Below are 19,217 nucleotides of genomic sequence, written 5' to 3'. Positions count from 1 at the left end.
AATTCTAGGCCCTAATCTAACACGTTCATCCTAAATTCCTAATTTCTCATTCAAGGGAAAGAAAAGAAAATTAGAAGGAGGAGGAAGAACACGCCGGAAAATCACGTGTCAACTTTAATAAGGCAACTCCACCACATATATACAAGTCCCAAAAAGTAAAAAGGAGATAGAAAAAGAATATAAAGAGATAAAATATATACTTAAAAAATACACAAACTACTGTATAATAGATGTCTCGCTTGGTATAAATATCAAATGCCAGTACAAGAGCGTGATATATTTTTCTTTTTCTCTCCTCCCCTTCCTTGATATAATTAAAAAAAGAGCAAAACACATAATCAGGGGATGATTAAGTAGTTAAGAAATGTGATATTTGTAACACGACTTAAGTAAACCAACAATAACTTTTAGGGTTGTTTAACACATAAGTAAAATTTATAATAATTGCAATTTAAAGAGAACGATAGAGATTCACTTTTCAAAGTTCATGATAATTCAATTCTTGTAATGTAAACTTTGGATTACTATCGTGAAATTAAAACTAAAGGAAAAATAACGCAACTTCATTTTTCTTGCCATAATAAACTCAACCAAATTGATAGAGGCGTTAAATTGCAAAAAATGGGTCCTCGTTTCAAGAAGATAAAAGAACTTCTTCACGAATGGCTCTGAATACTTTTTATGTTCCCATCTAGATTTGCATATGTTTACTTTTATATCTGAAGAGTACCATTGTTGGTTTTCGTGAAGCTTGATTACTCAAGATGATAAAGTGGTTATATCGATTTTTGAAGGTTTGAATCTAATTTAAACCATTAGATAATGTTAGCACTCATATTGCAATACTGGATATCAAGTTTGGAGTTAATTTTGACTATTTTGGGATCAATTTCAAAGCAAAATGTTTTTTTGAATTTTCTTTGAACTTATAGTGATTCACTAGATATTGTAAACATTTTGTTTAAAATCTTTTACACAACTTGTACTAAAAATTTGATGATTCGTTAGAACTTTTGGCAAACCTATCCATCAAAAAGTCCTAAACTGCTAGAATTTATGAATAATTTATTTAAAGTCACTATACTTGTACTATAATCCCATTAATTTGATGGCGGGGCTGCTTTTGGCTTTCCCGACAAACCTGAAGATGCAGCAAAAGCTGGTCTTGTCAGTGGGAAGGATAACATAATCGACAGAAGCATCCAAGATGCTTATATTCATGCTATTCGTCGAGCAAAGAATTTTATTTACATTGAAAATCAGTATTTTCTTGGAAGCTGTTATGACTGGCAATGTGATGATGTCAAAGTAGAGGACATAGGTGATTTGCATGTCATCCCAAAGGAACTTGCATTGAAGATCTGCAGTAAGATTGAAGCTGGGGAAAGGTTTACCGTTTATGTTATTGTCCCAATGTGGCCAGAAGGAATCCCCGAGAGCGCTTCTGTACAAGCAATATTAGATTGGCAGAAAAGGACAATGGAGATGATGTATAAGCACATTGTTCAAGCCATGAATGCTAAAGGTATTGAGGAGGATCCCAGGAATTATTTGACATTTTTCTGCATTGGTAACCGGGAGATGAAGAAGAGCGGAGAATATGAACCTTCTGAGACCCCAGAGCCTGATTCTAATTACATGCGAGCTCAGGAGGCTCGTCGCTTCATGATCTATGTCCATTCCAAGATGATGATCGGTAAGTACTGGTTTACTATTATAGTTCCATCTTATTATTGGCCTTCTGATAAAGATGAAATCTAGAGTTTTCTTAAACATAAAATTCTGGGTTTTAAGTTTTTAAATGACTGAAGGTATTGAATTTGGTAGTACTTCAATTTTTTTAGTTTTGTTAATAATATGAAATCAAAACTTTCGAGTGTTTATGAATTGAATATATGGGAAGGAGGGTTTCTCAGTGTTGAAAATGTGTCGGCGCATTCCAAGTGAAAACGGTTACAGATTACTTTCATGGCTTATACCAAAAACATTTTCATGCAAAGTACTGCATAGATGTTATACTAGCTCATAAATGTACTCATGCTAACTTTATTTCTGAACAGTGGATGACGAATACATCATAGTTGGATCCGCAAACATAAACCAGAGATCAATGGATGGTGCTAGAGATTCTGAAATAGCCATGGGAGCCTACCAGCCTCATCATTTGGCCACAGCGGAACCAGCTAGGGGTCAAGTTCATGGTTTCAGAATGGCATTGTGGTACGAGCACCTTGGTATGCTTGATGAGACCTTTCTACATCCAGAAAGTGAGGAATGTGTGACGAAGGTGAATAAAATAGCTGATAATTACTGGGATCTGTATTCAAGTGATAGTCTGGAAAGAGATCTGCCAGGTCACCTGCTTCGCTACCCCATTGGAGTGACCAGTGAAGGGGATGTCACGGAGCTACCAGGCCATGAGTTTTTCCCCGACACCAAGGCCCCAGTTCTTGGTACTAAATCGGACTACCTTCCTCCTATCCTCACTACATAAGTGGATAATTCTCGTGTTAGCTTGTTGTGGCGAAGAGTTAACAAACTCGTGAGTTACTTGAAAGGTGCAGTTTGTTGTGCAATAATACTTTATAGATTTCTGTTGGGCATTTTGTTGGACAGTAACATGACTTTGTATGAGGTTCTTGTTGTTGACTGCAGTCTTTGTTGTAGTTCTTTACGTTTTACAGGCGTGTTTTGGAATGGTCATAGAAGTAGATTTGCAATCTTGGAAATTAGCCCTGTAATACTTTCCGTCTCGACTCTTTATCCCATCTTAATCTTTGTTACGTCATTTTTAACTGGAAATTTCATGCACGAATCAATTATGTACTCGCTGATCACCTAATCTAAAGTACGTAAGACTTTAAAGGGATTGCTGTGTGATCTTAGTCCTCACACGAGTCATGTACGAGATGGAGATATTTGATGTGATCTGGCTCAACCATTTGTTCAATTTGGTCGGTTTAGTCCTCACATGACTTTACTGGGCTTCTCGGCACATGAGTCATGTACGAGATGGAGATGTGTGACATTACCTGGATCAACCATTTGTTTAATTTGGTACTTATGGTTTCATTTAGCAATCGATATCAGCAGAAGTTGGTGATAAAATTAATAAGGGCAGAAAGAGTCTGTCAAAGTGGGAATTTGAAATGAGTTATTTGGATGTGAACAAATGATTGTTTTTCAACGTTGTTGTCTTCACATTGGATGTCACAACTGTCATTATTGCTACGACCACTAACTACTATGGTTTATCTTTAAGAAATTTAGCTCAAGGGTTCCCCTTCTAGATTGCCAAATGGCTAATGCAATCAATCATGACATCTTCGCTTACCAACTCCCTTCTAGTTTGATTGATACTATTTGAATGGATTTAGTGTTTATAAAAGGAGTACTTTATACGGATAATTAATCTAAATATTGAATCAAAATTCTGCTCCATCTCGCAGCAAATCACGTCGTTATTTTTATTTTTTATAAAGTATGTTATTAAGAACAAAATGAGAATACAAAGATTGAAAGTTTCTAAATAAAGAAAATGGTTATAATTTTCTGCACTTTTTTCTTTTTCTTATACCCGTCTTAGCGCTTTCCAACAATGAATAGAAGTTTTTTTAGCAATCAAAATAAATAAAGAAAACCTAGATAAATAATGAAAGCCTTTCGCTAGCTTTCTTTCTTGTCTGCCACATTTTCCAGCCACCTTTTTTAATGTTCACTTCATTAATATTCTTCTTTGTTTTGTTTAGTCTTTTATTGTTAAGCTTTTCTAAGAGGGGGGCGGGTTCCTATGATTATTAAATTAGGGGATGCGTGACAGTTAAAAATAGCAGAAGAAAATAGATAGTGTGCTATAAAATATCCACCGTTCTAGTGCCGTCGTTAATTCCTCTGTGCATAGGAGGATGGCATATAAATACAAAAGGAACATTCATAGGCGTTTGGTCAATTTGGAAGTTAAAATAGTGTTTGGACATTAAGATAAATTGTTATGTAATCCCAACATGGCTTAATATATAGCCCTTAAACTTGTCACGATAATTTAGACACACGAACTAAATCATGTTTCAATTGAACACCTCAACTCCTAATAATGTGTTTTAATCATATACTTTCGGTTCAAATTTTGAAATTCTTTTTGCATGTGTTTTCATTCGTCTATAAGGTAGTTAAGTTAACCAAATAAATATGTTATCTTCAACTTTAACTCCAACTTCAAAAATTCAAAATAAAGTGAAAAAATATTTGATTTCTATGGTCAAACGCCTTCTAAACTAAAATCAAACTAAATAAAAAAAGTATTCTCTCTGTCCCAATTTATATGATACACTTTTCTTTTCAGTCGTTGCCAAAAAGAATGATACATTTTATATTTAAAAAAAAATTTAACTCAAAATTTTCTTTCTACTCTTAATGAAATAATTTATAACCATACAAATATTTATGACTTTATTTTAGATTATAAATTTTAAAAGTCTTTCTTTCTTTTTAAGAATTCGTGTTTAGTCAAATTGTATCATAAATTGGGACGGATAGAATGTCATTTTTCCCAATTTAATTCAGTTTTTGTTTAATTCGATTTTTCTATTTGCTGCACTCAACAGTGACAGGTACGGAATTCACTTTCGCTTGACTTTCTAAAGCAAAGAAGAAGCGAGAACTTCCACGTCTCCAATTCTCCACCTTTCTAATTCCCCTCAGCTATGAGCGCATCGACGCGATTTCATCAATTTTGTTTTTTTTTTCATTCAACACATTAAACACACACCTTAAAAGCCTACTGGCTAGCCTTGTGGGGACTGTGTTGACCAGAGCGGAGCTAGCATAATGCCAATTACGGGTTTGTAAAATTCAGTGGCTTTGATATAGATTTTGTAACGCGCTAAAAAATACACATAATATGTATAAATAATTTATCAAGAATTTAATATTTTTTTCGTCCTAATTTAATTGTTTTAGTTTTTGTTTAATATGTCCCAAAAAGAGCATTGTTTTTTATATATTTTTCAATAAGTAAGCAATTTACATCCTACCGATTTTGTTTAAAATCATAAAATTCAAAAAATATTTTTTTAATACATTACCCACATCTTTTAATTTAAAAATACAAGATTCAAAAGTCTCTTTTTTTTATATATTTAATAAGTAGGCAATTCAGACATCCTACATGACAAGTTTAAAATCACAAAATTCAAAGAATATTTTAATAAATTACCCACATCTTTAATTTAAGATTACAAGATTCAAAAGTCCCTTTATAGTCCTTAAACTTTGACACTTAAATTGAGATGAAGAGAATAATTTTTTCCTTTTCAAAATCTAGACTCATAAACTTAGGCCTCGTTTGTCCATAGATACAAAAAAAAAATTCACTTTTTTTGGAATTTTGGAGTTGTGTTTGGTCATAGTTTTTGAAATTGTAGTTTTTGATGAATGTAGTTGTAAAAAAGTAAAAAAAAGTGAATTTTAAAAAAAAATAAGTTTTTTTTATATATATATTTTAAGTTGTATTCGAAATCTTACATAATAAGTTTAAAATCACAAAAAGTGAAAAAAGTTTAATAAAAAATCTTAAATAAAGTCAATATATTCTTGTGGCCAAACGCCAACTTAGAATTCTAGCACTGACTCCAACGCCCACAACCATAAGTTCATAACTGAATGCCCAGCTTTACACAACTCAAACTTTGACCATCCAGCTTCTCTAGCTGGTTTCTTCTCTCTTTCCCCTTTCGTGCACTTGCACTTGCACTATTGAAAGAAAAAGCCAAAAACCAAACCCAAATACGAGAGTATACATTTCACCACATTTTTTTTTTACACTAATATTATTAAAAAGATTACACTATAAATATAATTTTAACTTATGCTAACAGCTTATAGTACTATTTTTATCATATTAAAAAATTAATTGATAGAAAAGGAAATTTGAGCTTAACTCAAGAGGTAAGAATTGTCAAAATTATATAACTAAGACAAATGTATATATCGGGTAAATCAAGAATTGGAATGAGAATATGAGACTCATTCTGATATCATGATAACTAATATATCTTAGGCCTAACTTAATCCCGAAAACTAACTTAAAAGGCAAGTGTTTGTTAAAAGATATTTACTACTCAGTAATGACTATAAATGATTTGATTGACTAAAAAATTCATACACTCTTTTGTCTCTCAATTTTTGTGGCACTGTTCAAATTTTGTGAGTTAAATTTTTAATTTTGACTTGAATTTGAACATGAAATCTTTTAGTTTTTGAAATTACATACTCGTTGATTACGTAAAAAAAATTATAAATTACAATAATTGATAATTAAAATATTTAAGGCATGTGAAAAAATTACAGTGAAAAAAAAAACTTCTTTGATTTTCGACATCCGAAAAATGCCAAATTGAGACGTAGGAGTACTATTTACTACTCAATCCGTCCCAAAATAAGTGTCATCTTATCAAAAATCATGCTCAAGAAATCAATAAATGAATGTGGAGTTTACTAAATTACTTATATTTATTAAATGTTTTTTGATAATTAAGCAATATTAAAGATGACTATTTCTTTAATACTTAGGTCATAGTTGAAACTTGAAAACACTTGCCAGTTTTTATCTTGAATTTCTAAGATGTCACTTATTTTAGAATGTTTTTTTTATACTAAAACAACATTTATTTTGGGACGGACGGAGCATTGTGTATATAAGAGCAGGGGAGCATGTACCGATTCCCACCTAACTGTGTCCTTGAACCCTCTCTGTGACGACTCACGGGACACGGCAACAACAAGTAGAGTATCTATTGCTAATTAGCTGGAGCTAGCTAGCCTCTATACCAATTAACTAGCCATACTACTCAACAATAAGCGATCTCCATTGAAGTCTTAGTTGCTACTTTCTTAACTTACATTCATTCGTCTTTCTTCTAATCAATTTCATCAATTCAACTCTACCATTATTGTTATGTCCAGTTTAATGAGCTCACAGGGTATTGTCTTAGCAACAGCCATGGCCGTTTCTGCCGGCACCGTCATTCTTTTTGATCTTCTTGGGGAAAAGTATATTGAAACTGCCAAGCTTGAACTTGCCAAGAATGTTCAAAATTCTCCACATAAAAAGCATAGTCTGAAGTCTTGTTTATCTTCAGGTACCATTTTCTCCTAAAACTAGGTAGCTCTTTTTATGTCCCAATTTGTTGGACTCTTTTTGTGATCGAGTCAATTTAACTAACTTTTGAAGTTAAACTGAATTAGATAAATTAATATTTTAAAATTAACATTTTAAATATTTAAAAATTATTAAAAAAGTATTGTAAGTTGTAATTCATCACATGTCAATAAGATGGGCAGATACATTAAAATGTTGGTCAAAATTTATCTAGTTTGAATCTTGAAAGCTAAAAATATTAGACAAATTAGGAGGGAGGGAGTAATTTATAGGTATCATCCCTGTTTGAGTGTGACAGTTTTCATGTTAACAGGCGAGAAGAAAAAGGATTCGAGAAAGAAGAAGAGTAAGAAGAGAAGAGTTCATTTTGCAGCTGATGTGAAAGATTCAAATGGCAATAGCGAGGAGTACAGAAGAGAACATTATAGAAGTTCTAGTAATTGTTATGGGAACAAGATTTTGGGTATGCCATCGAATCGTTGAGCTTTGTACACTGGAATTCTCAAAAGATCGGGTACATCGCATTGAATTTTCTTATTGATCTGTAGAAAAGAATATTAGAAATTTTAGGCTCCCGATTTGGTTGTAAATCATAATGTATGAACATTGTTCGCAACAAATTTTCAAGTGCCGAAAATTAACTGCAATAAAAAATAAAAGAAAAATGTAATTTTATATATGAATCTTGTGAGTACAATTCGTTGTTCTTTTGATTCTTCTCTCCTAAACGTTTCCGTGATTCGAGGGCCTTCGGTAGCGTATTTCTCGAATTGCAGGATGATTTGGATCTCCTAGAGATGTATTGCGATCCCTAAGAATGTCGAGCAGTACTTCGTTATTTAATGTTCTCGGAAAGTTATGTAAACTCGCTATTTAAGTTGTAGGGAGTAGGCAAGTCAAGTGCAGATGAACTCTCTTGCTTTATTCTGATTGGCTCATGTCAATCATCAAGCTTATCACAAATGCTATGTGATAAGGTCGCTTGTGATTGGCCAAGACATGTCATTTTAGACACTTGGCGGTTTTTTATTGGCTCTTGTATTTGACCCTTTAGATTGCTACATCATTTGAGCACGTGGCATCATTTTGTTGGTTTGAATTTGACCGGATGCCATGTCACATGGCATGAGTTTTGTACCTCAAGATGAAATGGACCTTGAACTTGAATTTAATTGAATGGACTTATTTAATTGTGCAGTCTGAATTAATTGTTCAACCCAAATTATCATGGATTTAATTCAAATTTTGTATGAATTTCACCCAATAAAATTTATGTTTCTACAAACATTATTTTAGAATATGAATATCTAGACTCAATTGTTTCTGCCAGCGGGATTGACAACATTCAGTCATTGAGCAATCAATTTTGGATTCTCATCTCGTGTTCAAGCAAAATCACCACTGAAAAATGCCCAAAACCAAGGAACCTGTCTTTTTTAAAAATTAAAAAAAAAAAAAAATGCAGTGTAGCAACTTGGAATTGAACTCAAGTATTTACATATTGAACAATTCTACCACTCATGCTCTTTGATCAAACACTTTCATTGTTTTAATTTATACTTTAAATTGCAATTTTGCGCTCTAAAAACAGACGGAGTTCGTTAGTCTTACTTAAAAAAAAAAAAAAAATTGAGGTTTATCGCCGTTTTATTTTAGAACAAAACTTAAAAAATAATTATAATTAATTGACGAAAATATGTTGGTTTTCTTTAAAAAAAAAAAAAAATCCATCGGTTTTTTCCCTTTTCTTTAGTAGTGAATAATAGTTAATCTTTTAAATTAAAATCCGGTATTTGCCTCTAATAACCAGAAATTTAAGTAAGGTGAAATACCTAGGATATCTATGTGATATTACCTTTCCAATAAAACAGAGAAGACTAAAGAGTAGTGCTTTGTTGAACTTTTGGCTATAAAATCACAAAGTTTTAGGTTCTTAAGTGACTGCGGTTCACAAGTTTATAATGGATCAATTGTGGCAACCACAAGATTGGAACAGCTGCAAGATGAATAGAAATCTTGAAATTTCATCATAATTCTCACATGTTCTATAAAATAAGGAATTATGTACAAAACACACATACAAAACGGAAGTTGACAATTCTAGCCCCTAATCTAACACGTTCATCCTAAATTCCTAATTTCTCATTCAAGGGAAAGAAAAGAAAATTAGGAGGAGGAGGAAGAACACGCAAAAATCACGTGTCAACTTTAATAAAGCGCAACTCCACCATATATACAGTCCCAGGAAAGTAAAAAGGAGATAGAAAAAGAATATAAAGAGATAAAATATATACTTAAAAAATACACAAACTACTGTATAATAGATGTCTCGCTTGGTATAAATATCAAATGCCAATACAAGAGCGTAATATATTTTTCTTTTTCTCTCCTCCCCTTCCTTGATATAATATAAAAAGAGCAAAACACATAATCAAGGGATGATTAAGTAGTTAAGAAATGTGATATTTGTAACACGACTTAAGTAAACCAACAATAACTTTTAGGGTTGTTTAACACATAACTAAAATTTACAATAATTGCAATTTAAAGAGAACGATAAAGATTCACTTTTCAAAGTTCATGATAATTCAATTCTTGTAATGTAAACTATGGATTATTATCGTGAAATTAAAACTAATGGAAAAATAACGCAACTTCATTTTTCTTGCCATAATAAACTCAACCACATTGATAGAGGCGTTAAATTGCAAAAAATGGATCCTCGTTTCAAGAAGATAAAAGAACTTCTTCACAAATGGATCTGGCTGAATACTTATTATGTTCCCATCTAAATTTGCATATGTTTACTTTTAAATATGAAGAGTACCATTGTTGGTTTTCGTAAAGCTTGATTACTGAAGATGATAAAGTGGTTATATCGATTTTTGAGGGTTTGAATCTAATTTAAATCATTAGATAATGTTAGGACTCATATTGCAATACTGGACATCAAGTTTGGAGTAAATTTTGACTATTTTGGGATCAATTTCAAAGCAAAATATTTTTTTGAATTTTCTTTGAACTTATAGTTATTCACTAGATATTGTAAACATTTTGTTTAAAATCTTATACACAACTCGTACTAAAAATTTGGTGATTCGCTAGAACTTATGGCAAATCTATCCATCAGAAAATCCTAAACTGCTAGAATTTATGAACAATTTATTTGAAGTCACTATACTTGTACTATAATCCCATTAATTTGCGAAAACTTGTGGTGAACCCATTATCTAAACTCCTAGTGATCTACCAAGTTTTTTATTTGGTACTAAATCTTGGTAACCCCCCATGCTTTTGTTACAAGTTTTCTGATGATCCTTCAAAAATTAAACTCTTCACAAACAGAGGATATTTTTGCACAACTTTTTAAAACAAAATTAATCGTTAATAAAAATCTGATATAATTCAATTTGTGTACGCTCTGTTTGAATGGTTGTTACATATTGTTTCATAATGTATCGTATTGTATTGTGTTGTATTGTAAATGTATTGTTTTGATGGATATAACATTTGGATAGATGATATCGTTTTCCGTTGTAACATAATGTTAAATTAGCAATTTGAAAAATAAATCTACAAAAAAGAAGAAGGGTACGGGGTAGAGCTACTATAAAAAGATAGGGTAAAGAATAAAATAGAATTATTAGATAATAAGTAAAGATAAAATGAGGAAAAAAAGGTAACAATGCGATCACAAGAAATCGATAGTTACAAAATGACACTTTTTAAATTATTTAACGATGAATTTTACGATACGATATAATAAAATTTAAGTAAAAATCAAAATAGGTATTGAATTTAAACTAACAACGCAATACAATACAATAGCTAAATCTCTCGTTAACCTCACAAAAAGTTTTTAAAAGAAATATGGGTCTATATGGGGCCCAAAATAAAATGTTTAAATCCATTCTAATCATCGGGCTAAGCTCCTGTATAAATAGGAGAGAAGCGGCGTGAAATAGGCGTCTAATGATTAATTGAAAGGCAATTTCACCGCATCCATTTTCTGGAGGGTTGAGCCCCACGGAGAGAGATTGCTCTGACTTTCTCTCTCAGTATATCTGCTATTTAATTCCTTCACCTCAATTTACCCCTTCGATTTGTGCAATTATTTTGTTACATTTTTGTCTTGTTTATTACAGGCCCTGTGAAATTTTTATCTTGGTTTATGGTGGCAACATTGTTTCTTATCCGATCTATTTCAGCTTGGTTCCTCCAATTTATCGCATGCATGGGGTAATACATTTTTGGTCTCCATCATAGCTTAATTACTATGGAATTTTTGTTGGTTTTTATGTTGTTTATTCAATTAGGGCTTTTTTGTTTAGGCGTTTGAGCAGATATGGTTCATGAGGAAAGAATTATTGTAGAATTTTTTAACACTAGTGGTTGTCATAGCTTAAAAATAGTCTACGACAATCATCTGAAATGGGCCTTAATAAAATGGAAACAGAGTATTTATATAGTTAACCCCCAACTGCTTTAGGATTGAGGTCTACTTGATTGAAATTGTATAAATGTGAATAGTGATATAATCAATCACTATGGAAGTATTTAATTTGCCCAAATTTGTGATCCGGAAATTATTTGCTTTTCTAACTTTTTAGGTTTTCTATGCTTTAATTTCTTTATGAATGAATGACATACTGGTGGAACGGAAGATGGTGAACGAGGAAAGAGGAACAACTTTTTATGCATATAATTTTGATTCTTTGAGGAAAATTTTTTTCTCGACATGTTTTAAAATGCAAAATGTAGTTCACTTGTCTCCGAGGAAGCCTAGGAGTTTAGAGTAGTTAAAATAACTACTTTCTTCAAAATGTAGGTCTCTAAGTTATTTAGTCAAACTTAAATACTGATGTTATTTGCTTGAATCTAGTCTACACAGTGATAGAAGAAACTTTACTAGTAATTGGTGTTACACTACCCCTGTCATCGGGTTGTCCCAAATCTCAGTCTGTCCATCCGTATGACACTCCATATTTCTGTAACTTGTTAAAGAAATAATTAAATAAACTTGATAATTTAAATTAGATATATAGTAGTATAGCCTCTAAACCTCATTACTGATAGAGGTCGATATGGTTTTGATGATCTGTGGAAGAGTCAGTCAATCCTAGTGAGGTGGAAATGTTGTTTCATCCTTGCCCTATAGCCATTTAATCCTTTCCATTGTGTACGTGGCATGAAAATTAATTTTGAGTTGTCTGGCTAGAAGACCTTTCTTGTAGGTAGTATTTACTGCGTTTTATGTATTCTAATCGATTCTTACAGAAAGAAATGTCTTTGTAACAGTGCAGTGGCTGTCTGGGATCCAGTAGTAAAACCAAATTAACTTCTTCAGTTCATGAACCACTGAATGGGCAAAAACATCTAGATCATTTAGTACATAAAGCTAAACTATCTGCCGACTTTTGGACAACTAGCACGTGTGACATGGATAACCACAGTGCAGCTCAGTCACGAGGAAGCATCTCGTCAATTAGTACATCTACTCAGACACACGATGCTCATGGCACTGCAAATACGACAAACCATTCTGAATTTGTAAATCATGGTAGGTGTCTGATCTTCGTGCTCACTTACCTTAATATCGTTCCGTGCCTTCTTTGTCACCCTGGTTTTTAGATGAACCACAATGTTTCCGATGGAAACTTTTTTATTCAACATGACCAATATAATCTCAGTTGTCAAATGTGAACTTTAGACGGCTAGAGGGAGTACTCATGCTTCATCAATTGACTTCTTTCTTTTCTTTGTTCGCTTGTCCCTCTCTCTTTTTTTAGACGGGTTTGGACCTGTGGTCGACTATGGATCATATCGATCATTATTCTTCTAAAAATATTCCCTATGTTGCCCCTAATATTTGATAGTCTTGAAAACGTATTATTATGCTTGACGAGCAAATATGTGGCAAGAAAGCTGCTGCACTTGGCAAATCTAGGGGGTACTTGTTCTAAAGCTTTCTGGAGCCTAAACAACTTATATAAATAAAGATACTTTAATCTTTATCGAATACCAGTTCTCCAGAATGTAGATGTTCCAGATATTCCTACTAATCCCCCTCGGCCCTCGGGGATGTTAGAAGTTTGTAAAGTTGCTCCTTGTGTCTGTCTCTGTGTAAAAAGGTCCTAAGACCAAGATTGATCAGCCAATAGGTTTCGAAAAAATATATTTATGGATTTGTGGACTCTTTCCTGACTGTTTTTCTGGTCCTTGTCATCATCTTTTTGGTATCCATTTTTATGAGTTAACTTATGCAGCCAGTTCGTTTCTATCAGGATTTGTTCGCTGGAACCAAATCAGACAGCAGTGGGTCGGACATAAAATTCCTGAGAACCAACCAAAACAGCTACTTGAACCCAAATTAAGGTTTGATGTTATCATTTTTACCGAACTATCTGATACTTCGAAAACCCTGCACTGTCTTACAATAAATTGACTACAAATGATCTAGTATTTCAAGTTTTAGCATCTCATTAAACAACTGAAGCTGTTGTCAGTTTGTCCCTAAATTATGATTCTTTGATTAAAAATGAAGGAAATAAATCATATATGGTGATAGGGCGAAACTTATTGTGGGAAGAAAAAGGTGCTATGCTGCAGCTGGATTTGAAAGAATGGAATCAAAGTGATAGGTTGGACATGGTGCTATTCTTTTGGCATGGGTAATTATCTAGGTGTTTTTTGAGTTTCTGAATTCTGATCATAAAATGTAGCATTCTAGAGCTCTGGCAAGGCAAATGTACAACATTTCACCATATCTTCTTTCTTCAACAAATTAGATCCAAGCAAATTAGGCCAAAATTATTCTGATAGGATTGATGTTTAGTTGGCAAATTGTATACCAAAGGAGTATAATTCAACAGTCTGTTAGTGGGATCGAACACCTCTTTGGTGCAGTAACCCTGTTTAATTGTGACATGCTGCAACAAGTTCTAAAATTATAACTGTCTAAAACTCCTTAAAGGTAAATATCCCATGTGAACATGGCACACGTTAGAGTTGAGGTGTGGCTCTTTGACCTAGCCAAATATTTTCAGTTGCTTAATGAGGCGATACTATTGTCACCTTCTGTCTCATTACTGATTTGTATGTATTGGGTTGTAGCATTTCCACTTAAAGTTGGGATAGAAAGGTTAAAATTGTGTCGAATTACTTTTATAGGGTGGTCCTACATTAAGGTTAACAGTTGAAGGAGGAAAGGCTGCAGAAGCCAGAGAGGATGATGCTTGGGATTTGCATGAGTAGGAAATTCAGATGTTTAGCTTGGATTTTAGGAATAATCACGCTTGGATGTTTTGTTCTCTGCTCCAGTAAATAATTTCTATTGATGGATCATACTTTAATTGTAATTTTGTTTTTGCAGTTGGAATGCTACCTATGATAGTCTGCTGGGGAGCAACAAGCCATTTGCCAAGCCTATCCCACTTGCTGTAAGTCTGCTTGTTGAAAAAGCTTAATTGTATTGAATACTTCTCTACTGTGCTTTATTTAACTTTCCCCACTTTATTAAAAATGTTCTTTATTTAAATAAATGTTATCGTCTCATATAAAACGGGCAGGAAATGGTAGATTTTCTTGTGGATGTTTGGGAGCAGGAAGGAATGTATGATTAAGATGTTGCAAGCAAAGGCTGCGGGACAAATTGTCAAGGGAGTAGGTCTAGGATGATCTAAACTTGATTTGCTTCGAAGAGGTTTCTGGATATGGGGTGTTTTGTAAATGATATGTAATCTACTTGGTGTACATTTAAACGAACTATTGTGCTGGGAAACCTGTTGACGTTTATAAAAACTATGGACTCTTCTGGTTCTGCTAGCGGGTGTTTATTTCTTATGCTCTATTAATTGATTGAGGGAAAAGAAGGGAACTACTGTGATGATCATTACACTACGGAATCTTCCACATTCAAGCCAACCAAATTTGTAAAACCCTCTTTCAAAGTAGTTGTAATCTCATCCATCATGATGTATCACTGTCCACCTAGAGGGTATCAGATCTATCTTGAAAGCCTACCTTACTTGAGCAGTTCTAAATTCTGTGTGACCCTTTCATCGGAAGCACCTTCAGCGAAATTCATGTCATGTGAAATTCAACTGTTGTAACAGTGTTCTTTTGTTTTCTTGTTAGTTTCAGACGAAAATGACTTGTAAGAACCTTTTCAGTTTTAGATTTAAGATAGAAACAGAGTATGTTCCATTTCATGTTCGAAGCATCAGGCTAGTATGTTATTCGTCAATCTTGTCTTCTGACTTAGCTGATTACTTCGTTCACCTTCAGATTTTAAAGTTGACGTGGAAGTTTGATAAATAGTAGTACTAGTATTGAAAAGCATTTAAATTTCTGCGAAGTATATTGTTAACTTTCAAAAAGTAAGTTGCCTGATTATTTTACCTGGGAAGCTGAGTTGGAGTTGCACCTGTTGTCAAAATTGAAGGATTCCATACTTTTTGATTGGTTCTATTGATGTGGTGTACCTTCAAAAACTCTATAATAGAAACTGAAGGACTCTAAGTAACAAATAGAGTCCCAAGTTCTACTACGAGATTTCTTGCAGTTAACCTCGAGGACAAGAAGAGAGCTATTGTGATGTCTTATCAGTTGCCACAGGATTTTTAGTCGTGTCAGAGTCAAACTGAAAGAACCAAGTTTCTTTTTACACAGTGAATCTCATTTTTGGGAGGGTATTTTTTATCAATGTACAGATTCGTTTCCAGAGAAAACTAATGGAAATGAGAGGCTTCCTTCTGCCTATTCATCTAGTCATAAAGGTTTTAACAGTGACACGACGGTAACAAAAAAATATACTCCCTCCATCCCAATTTATATGATGTAATTTGATTGAACACGGAATTTAAGAAATAAAGAAAGATTTTTTAATCTTGTGGTCTGAAATAAGTCAAAGATATTTGTATGGTTATAAATCATCCCGTTAGCGTAAAAGGTAGGGTTTAAAGTTAAATTGCTGTCAAATAAGGAAACGTGTCATTCTTTTTGGGATCGATTAAAAATGAAAGTGTGTCATATGATCCATCGCCTTGACTTGAGTCTCCACCACATCTATTTCCTGCCCGCTTGTAGCGGTTGGTTAGGCTAGGCCGGTTAGAACTTCTCCACCTAAAGCAACGGGCTTCTCGATTTTCCGATTGAACTAGGGAGGATCGGTATTCTGGGAGAGATTGTTCTTCCTCAGTTGGCAAGGGAGCGGGCATTGCTCTCAGCCTGTCGTAACAACGAAAGAAAACTCCACATACCGAAAAAGAAATTGACCTTATTCCTAGAACGGAATATAGAACTCAATTGCCTTTTAGGAAGACAGGCGTCGTTACATCAGAAGTCAGGATTCGATTTTGACTAATCAATTTACCCTGTTTTGAAACTTCACATTTTGATACTGGAGAATCAATTTGATCGATGTAAGCAAACTCGTCAAACTGTCAACTGCAATGAGCAATTCCCAGAATAAAGCAGAAAATTTCGAGTGGAGTATTAAATTTTCCATGTGAATTGTCATGTGATTGGTGAAGAAGCTTTACTGTCCCTTCTTTCAGAAAAACAGTAAATCAACCTTGTCTATACATAAATACCACTCTACAACCTGTAATAAATCAAAAGAAACACATCCCTATCACCTTGGAATAAAACATTGGTACAAATTATAGCCATAAGCAAAGTAATGGTTCTGTCAAGGACATGCACGTTTCGTCTGAAGATTGTAGTTACATTGGTCCTTCTACAGTCTCTTACATTTCAACCTTCTGAATCAGGTGGAGTCACACTTTAAAACCTTTTATGAAATTTAAATTCTTGTTTCAAATGTTTAAATTTTTAATTTGTTTGCTCAGTGGGAATGCTAAGGAAAATGGTGATGATGGGGTCAAGACCACCAGATTGTGTAAACAAGTGCATGAATTGCCAAACATGTAGGGCAACTCTAATCATCCCACCTCACCAGAAGAGGAGGGATGATGAAAAGGATGACACATATTATCTTCTTTCATGGAAATGCAGATGCAGAGATTAGTTTTCTTGACATCAGTAACTTGCATGGAGAGATAAAGCTAGTCGGAGGCGGAGCCAGTATTTGAAGTTTATTGGTTCAGATTCTAATTCTTTTACGTTACTGGATTCTAAATTATTAATAATTTATACATTTTCAATTGATTTATTTAGACAAAAAAAGAATTTGGACCAAAACTATTTGGTTCTGCCGAACCGGTAAGCTATATCTAGCTCTGTCGCTCCTAATATCCACTATCCAGATTAGAAATAAATTAGAATGCTAGAGTAGGGGAGGGCGAGGTACCAGTTCTACAAAGTGATTAATGTTTTATATAGATAGCACTAGTATTATTATTCAATATAACTTCAATACCAAATGTTTTAGATTCAGCTATTGTAGATGGAAATATGCTTGATCAATTTTAATGCAGAATGCATACCCTAGCTTTTTTCTAATCAAATCTCAACATATTACTACGACATATGTATATGACCGCACAAATTTAAAGAACAAGAAAAAAGCTGCTGTGCTAGCTGCTTGATCAAATTTCGAGCTGTTCTTGTAAGAGATCAAACTCGAATGTGCTCTCTTTCTTCTTTTCAAATACACTAGCGGAGTATATGTTCTAAAGTTTAAGTTCTGATGTATAAATGATATTTACAGTCACAATACCTATTACATACTAATTACTACTAGTAAATCCCTACGATAAACATTAGTATAGTAATTATTAACATGACAAAAATGGTACCAGACTTGCTACTATGTACATGTTAAACTATACTAATAGTGTTGTGTGTGTGTGCGTGTATAAAACTAAAATCACATCTTCTTTTACTCATGATGCCATAAATAACATATAAATTCTGAGCCACTGTGAAGGGAAGATTTACTCTAATGATGGTTGGGAATGAACTAAAGAACTTATGGATATCACCTGCTTAATTGGACCGATCGAATTGTATCAATTTCATCAAGTATGCAACTTAAATGTGAGAAAATATCTGTTACGAGAGTGATTATTTTTGTTCTCACATCTTGCATTATTGCTTCTTATCTTATCATCAAAGTGAACTTATCTAGATAAATTATGATGTGACTACTCCGAAAAGTGTGATTGATGTGAGTTAAATTTAGAAAAATAAGGATATTGATGAAACACACAAAGAAAATGTATGGTGAGAGAGTTGCAAAGGAAAATGGAAATGGCACCAAAACGGTATAAGTCATCCAAATTTTACGGTATAAAATTATGTATATGCAACGAACAGTATATAACGATAGATTGATAGTTATGAATACAATGTAGTACTAAGATGACAAAATATATAGCGTTATATATTACTAGCGCAAGTTTTAAATTCTTACCTAAACAAGACATGCAACTCTTGGGTATTTGTGTTATTTTAAGTACGGAAAAGGGCCAAAATTACAGTTTATACCCGTCGATTGGGTTATTTCATTAATGACAATTCACATTTATCTTATGGGCCAAATATCATAAAATATAGTAGATATAATTACACATTAAATTATCATGCATCATATTTCATTTCGTGGATTTTTCGTTATTTCAAGATTTTTTTTTGGAAGTAAGACTAGCACATTATTATAGGATTTTTTGTCTTCTTGCTATAATGTTCAAAACGGAGTAGAAATGAACAACTTTTTTCTTTTACGAAAAGGGCCAAAATTACCCACAGACAAAAATAATTCGTTCATAATCTTTGGATCAATTATACCCTTATCTTATGGGATCAATTATACCCTTATGTCTAACGGTGATGGATCATCCCACTCTTCAAAATTATTTTCCCAAATAATTTTTTACCCACTAAAATAACTTAACTTGGGCCATTTTTTTTCCGAGACCCCGGCCCAATAAAGGAAAGAAAAAAAAATTAGTCGGATTGGGTTAAAAAATTTTAGTGGGTAAGAAATTAATCAAACAAGATAAATTGAATTAATTAGATACTTATCTTTTTCTATTGTATTGTGTATAATGTTCACCAGTAAAAAGTCTTGTGAACTGAACTTTCAATATTTCAA

The 19,217-nt window shown here is 33.2% G+C and overlaps 3 protein-coding genes across 8 annotated transcripts; all 3 read left to right on the top strand.

Annotated features, from left to right (window-relative positions):
* Window positions 1–1,104: 1,104 nt before the first annotated feature.
* LOC132053923 (phospholipase D alpha 1-like) lies at window positions 1,105–2,802 on the top strand (the record flags this gene model as incomplete). Its single annotated transcript, XM_059446017.1, has 2 exons — window positions 1,105–1,696; window positions 2,061–2,802. Coding segments are annotated over 2 exons (1,026 nt in total), but the record flags the coding sequence as incomplete, so codon positions are not given.
* A 3,925-nt stretch (window positions 2,803–6,727) lies between these two features.
* Window positions 6,728–7,842, top strand: LOC132052248 (uncharacterized). The gene is made up of 2 exons (XM_059443696.1): window positions 6,728–7,139; window positions 7,473–7,842. The coding sequence occupies exons 1-2, from the start codon at window positions 6,956–6,958 to the stop codon at window positions 7,640–7,642; spliced, it is 354 nt and encodes a 117-aa protein (XP_059299679.1). The 5' UTR covers window positions 6,728–6,955; the 3' UTR covers window positions 7,643–7,842.
* A 3,264-nt stretch (window positions 7,843–11,106) lies between these two features.
* Window positions 11,107–14,978, top strand: LOC132052247 (uncharacterized). 6 transcript variants are annotated; one of them, XM_059443690.1, is made up of 5 exons: window positions 11,120–11,398; window positions 12,463–12,719; window positions 13,444–13,534; window positions 14,532–14,598; window positions 14,764–14,978. In XM_059443690.1, exons 1-5 carry the CDS (start codon window positions 11,331–11,333, stop codon window positions 14,779–14,781), a joined length of 501 nt encoding a protein of 166 aa, XP_059299673.1. In that variant the 5' UTR covers window positions 11,120–11,330; the 3' UTR covers window positions 14,782–14,978. The 6 variants fall into 6 exon arrangements, with proteins under 6 accessions (XP_059299676.1, XP_059299678.1, XP_059299674.1 ...); XM_059443689.1 differs by having other exon boundaries at window positions 11,122–11,398; window positions 14,728–14,978; XM_059443692.1 differs by having other exon boundaries at window positions 11,123–11,398; window positions 12,458–12,719; window positions 14,728–14,978.
* Window positions 14,979–19,217: the final 4,239 nt, after the last annotated feature.

The sequence above is a fragment of the Lycium ferocissimum genome, chromosome 4, assembly GCF_029784015.1.
Source record: "Lycium ferocissimum isolate CSIRO_LF1 chromosome 4, AGI_CSIRO_Lferr_CH_V1, whole genome shotgun sequence".
Lineage (NCBI taxonomy): Eukaryota > Viridiplantae > Streptophyta > Magnoliopsida > Solanales > Solanaceae > Lycium > Lycium ferocissimum.
This window is presented reverse-complemented; position numbering and strand designations above follow the sequence as displayed.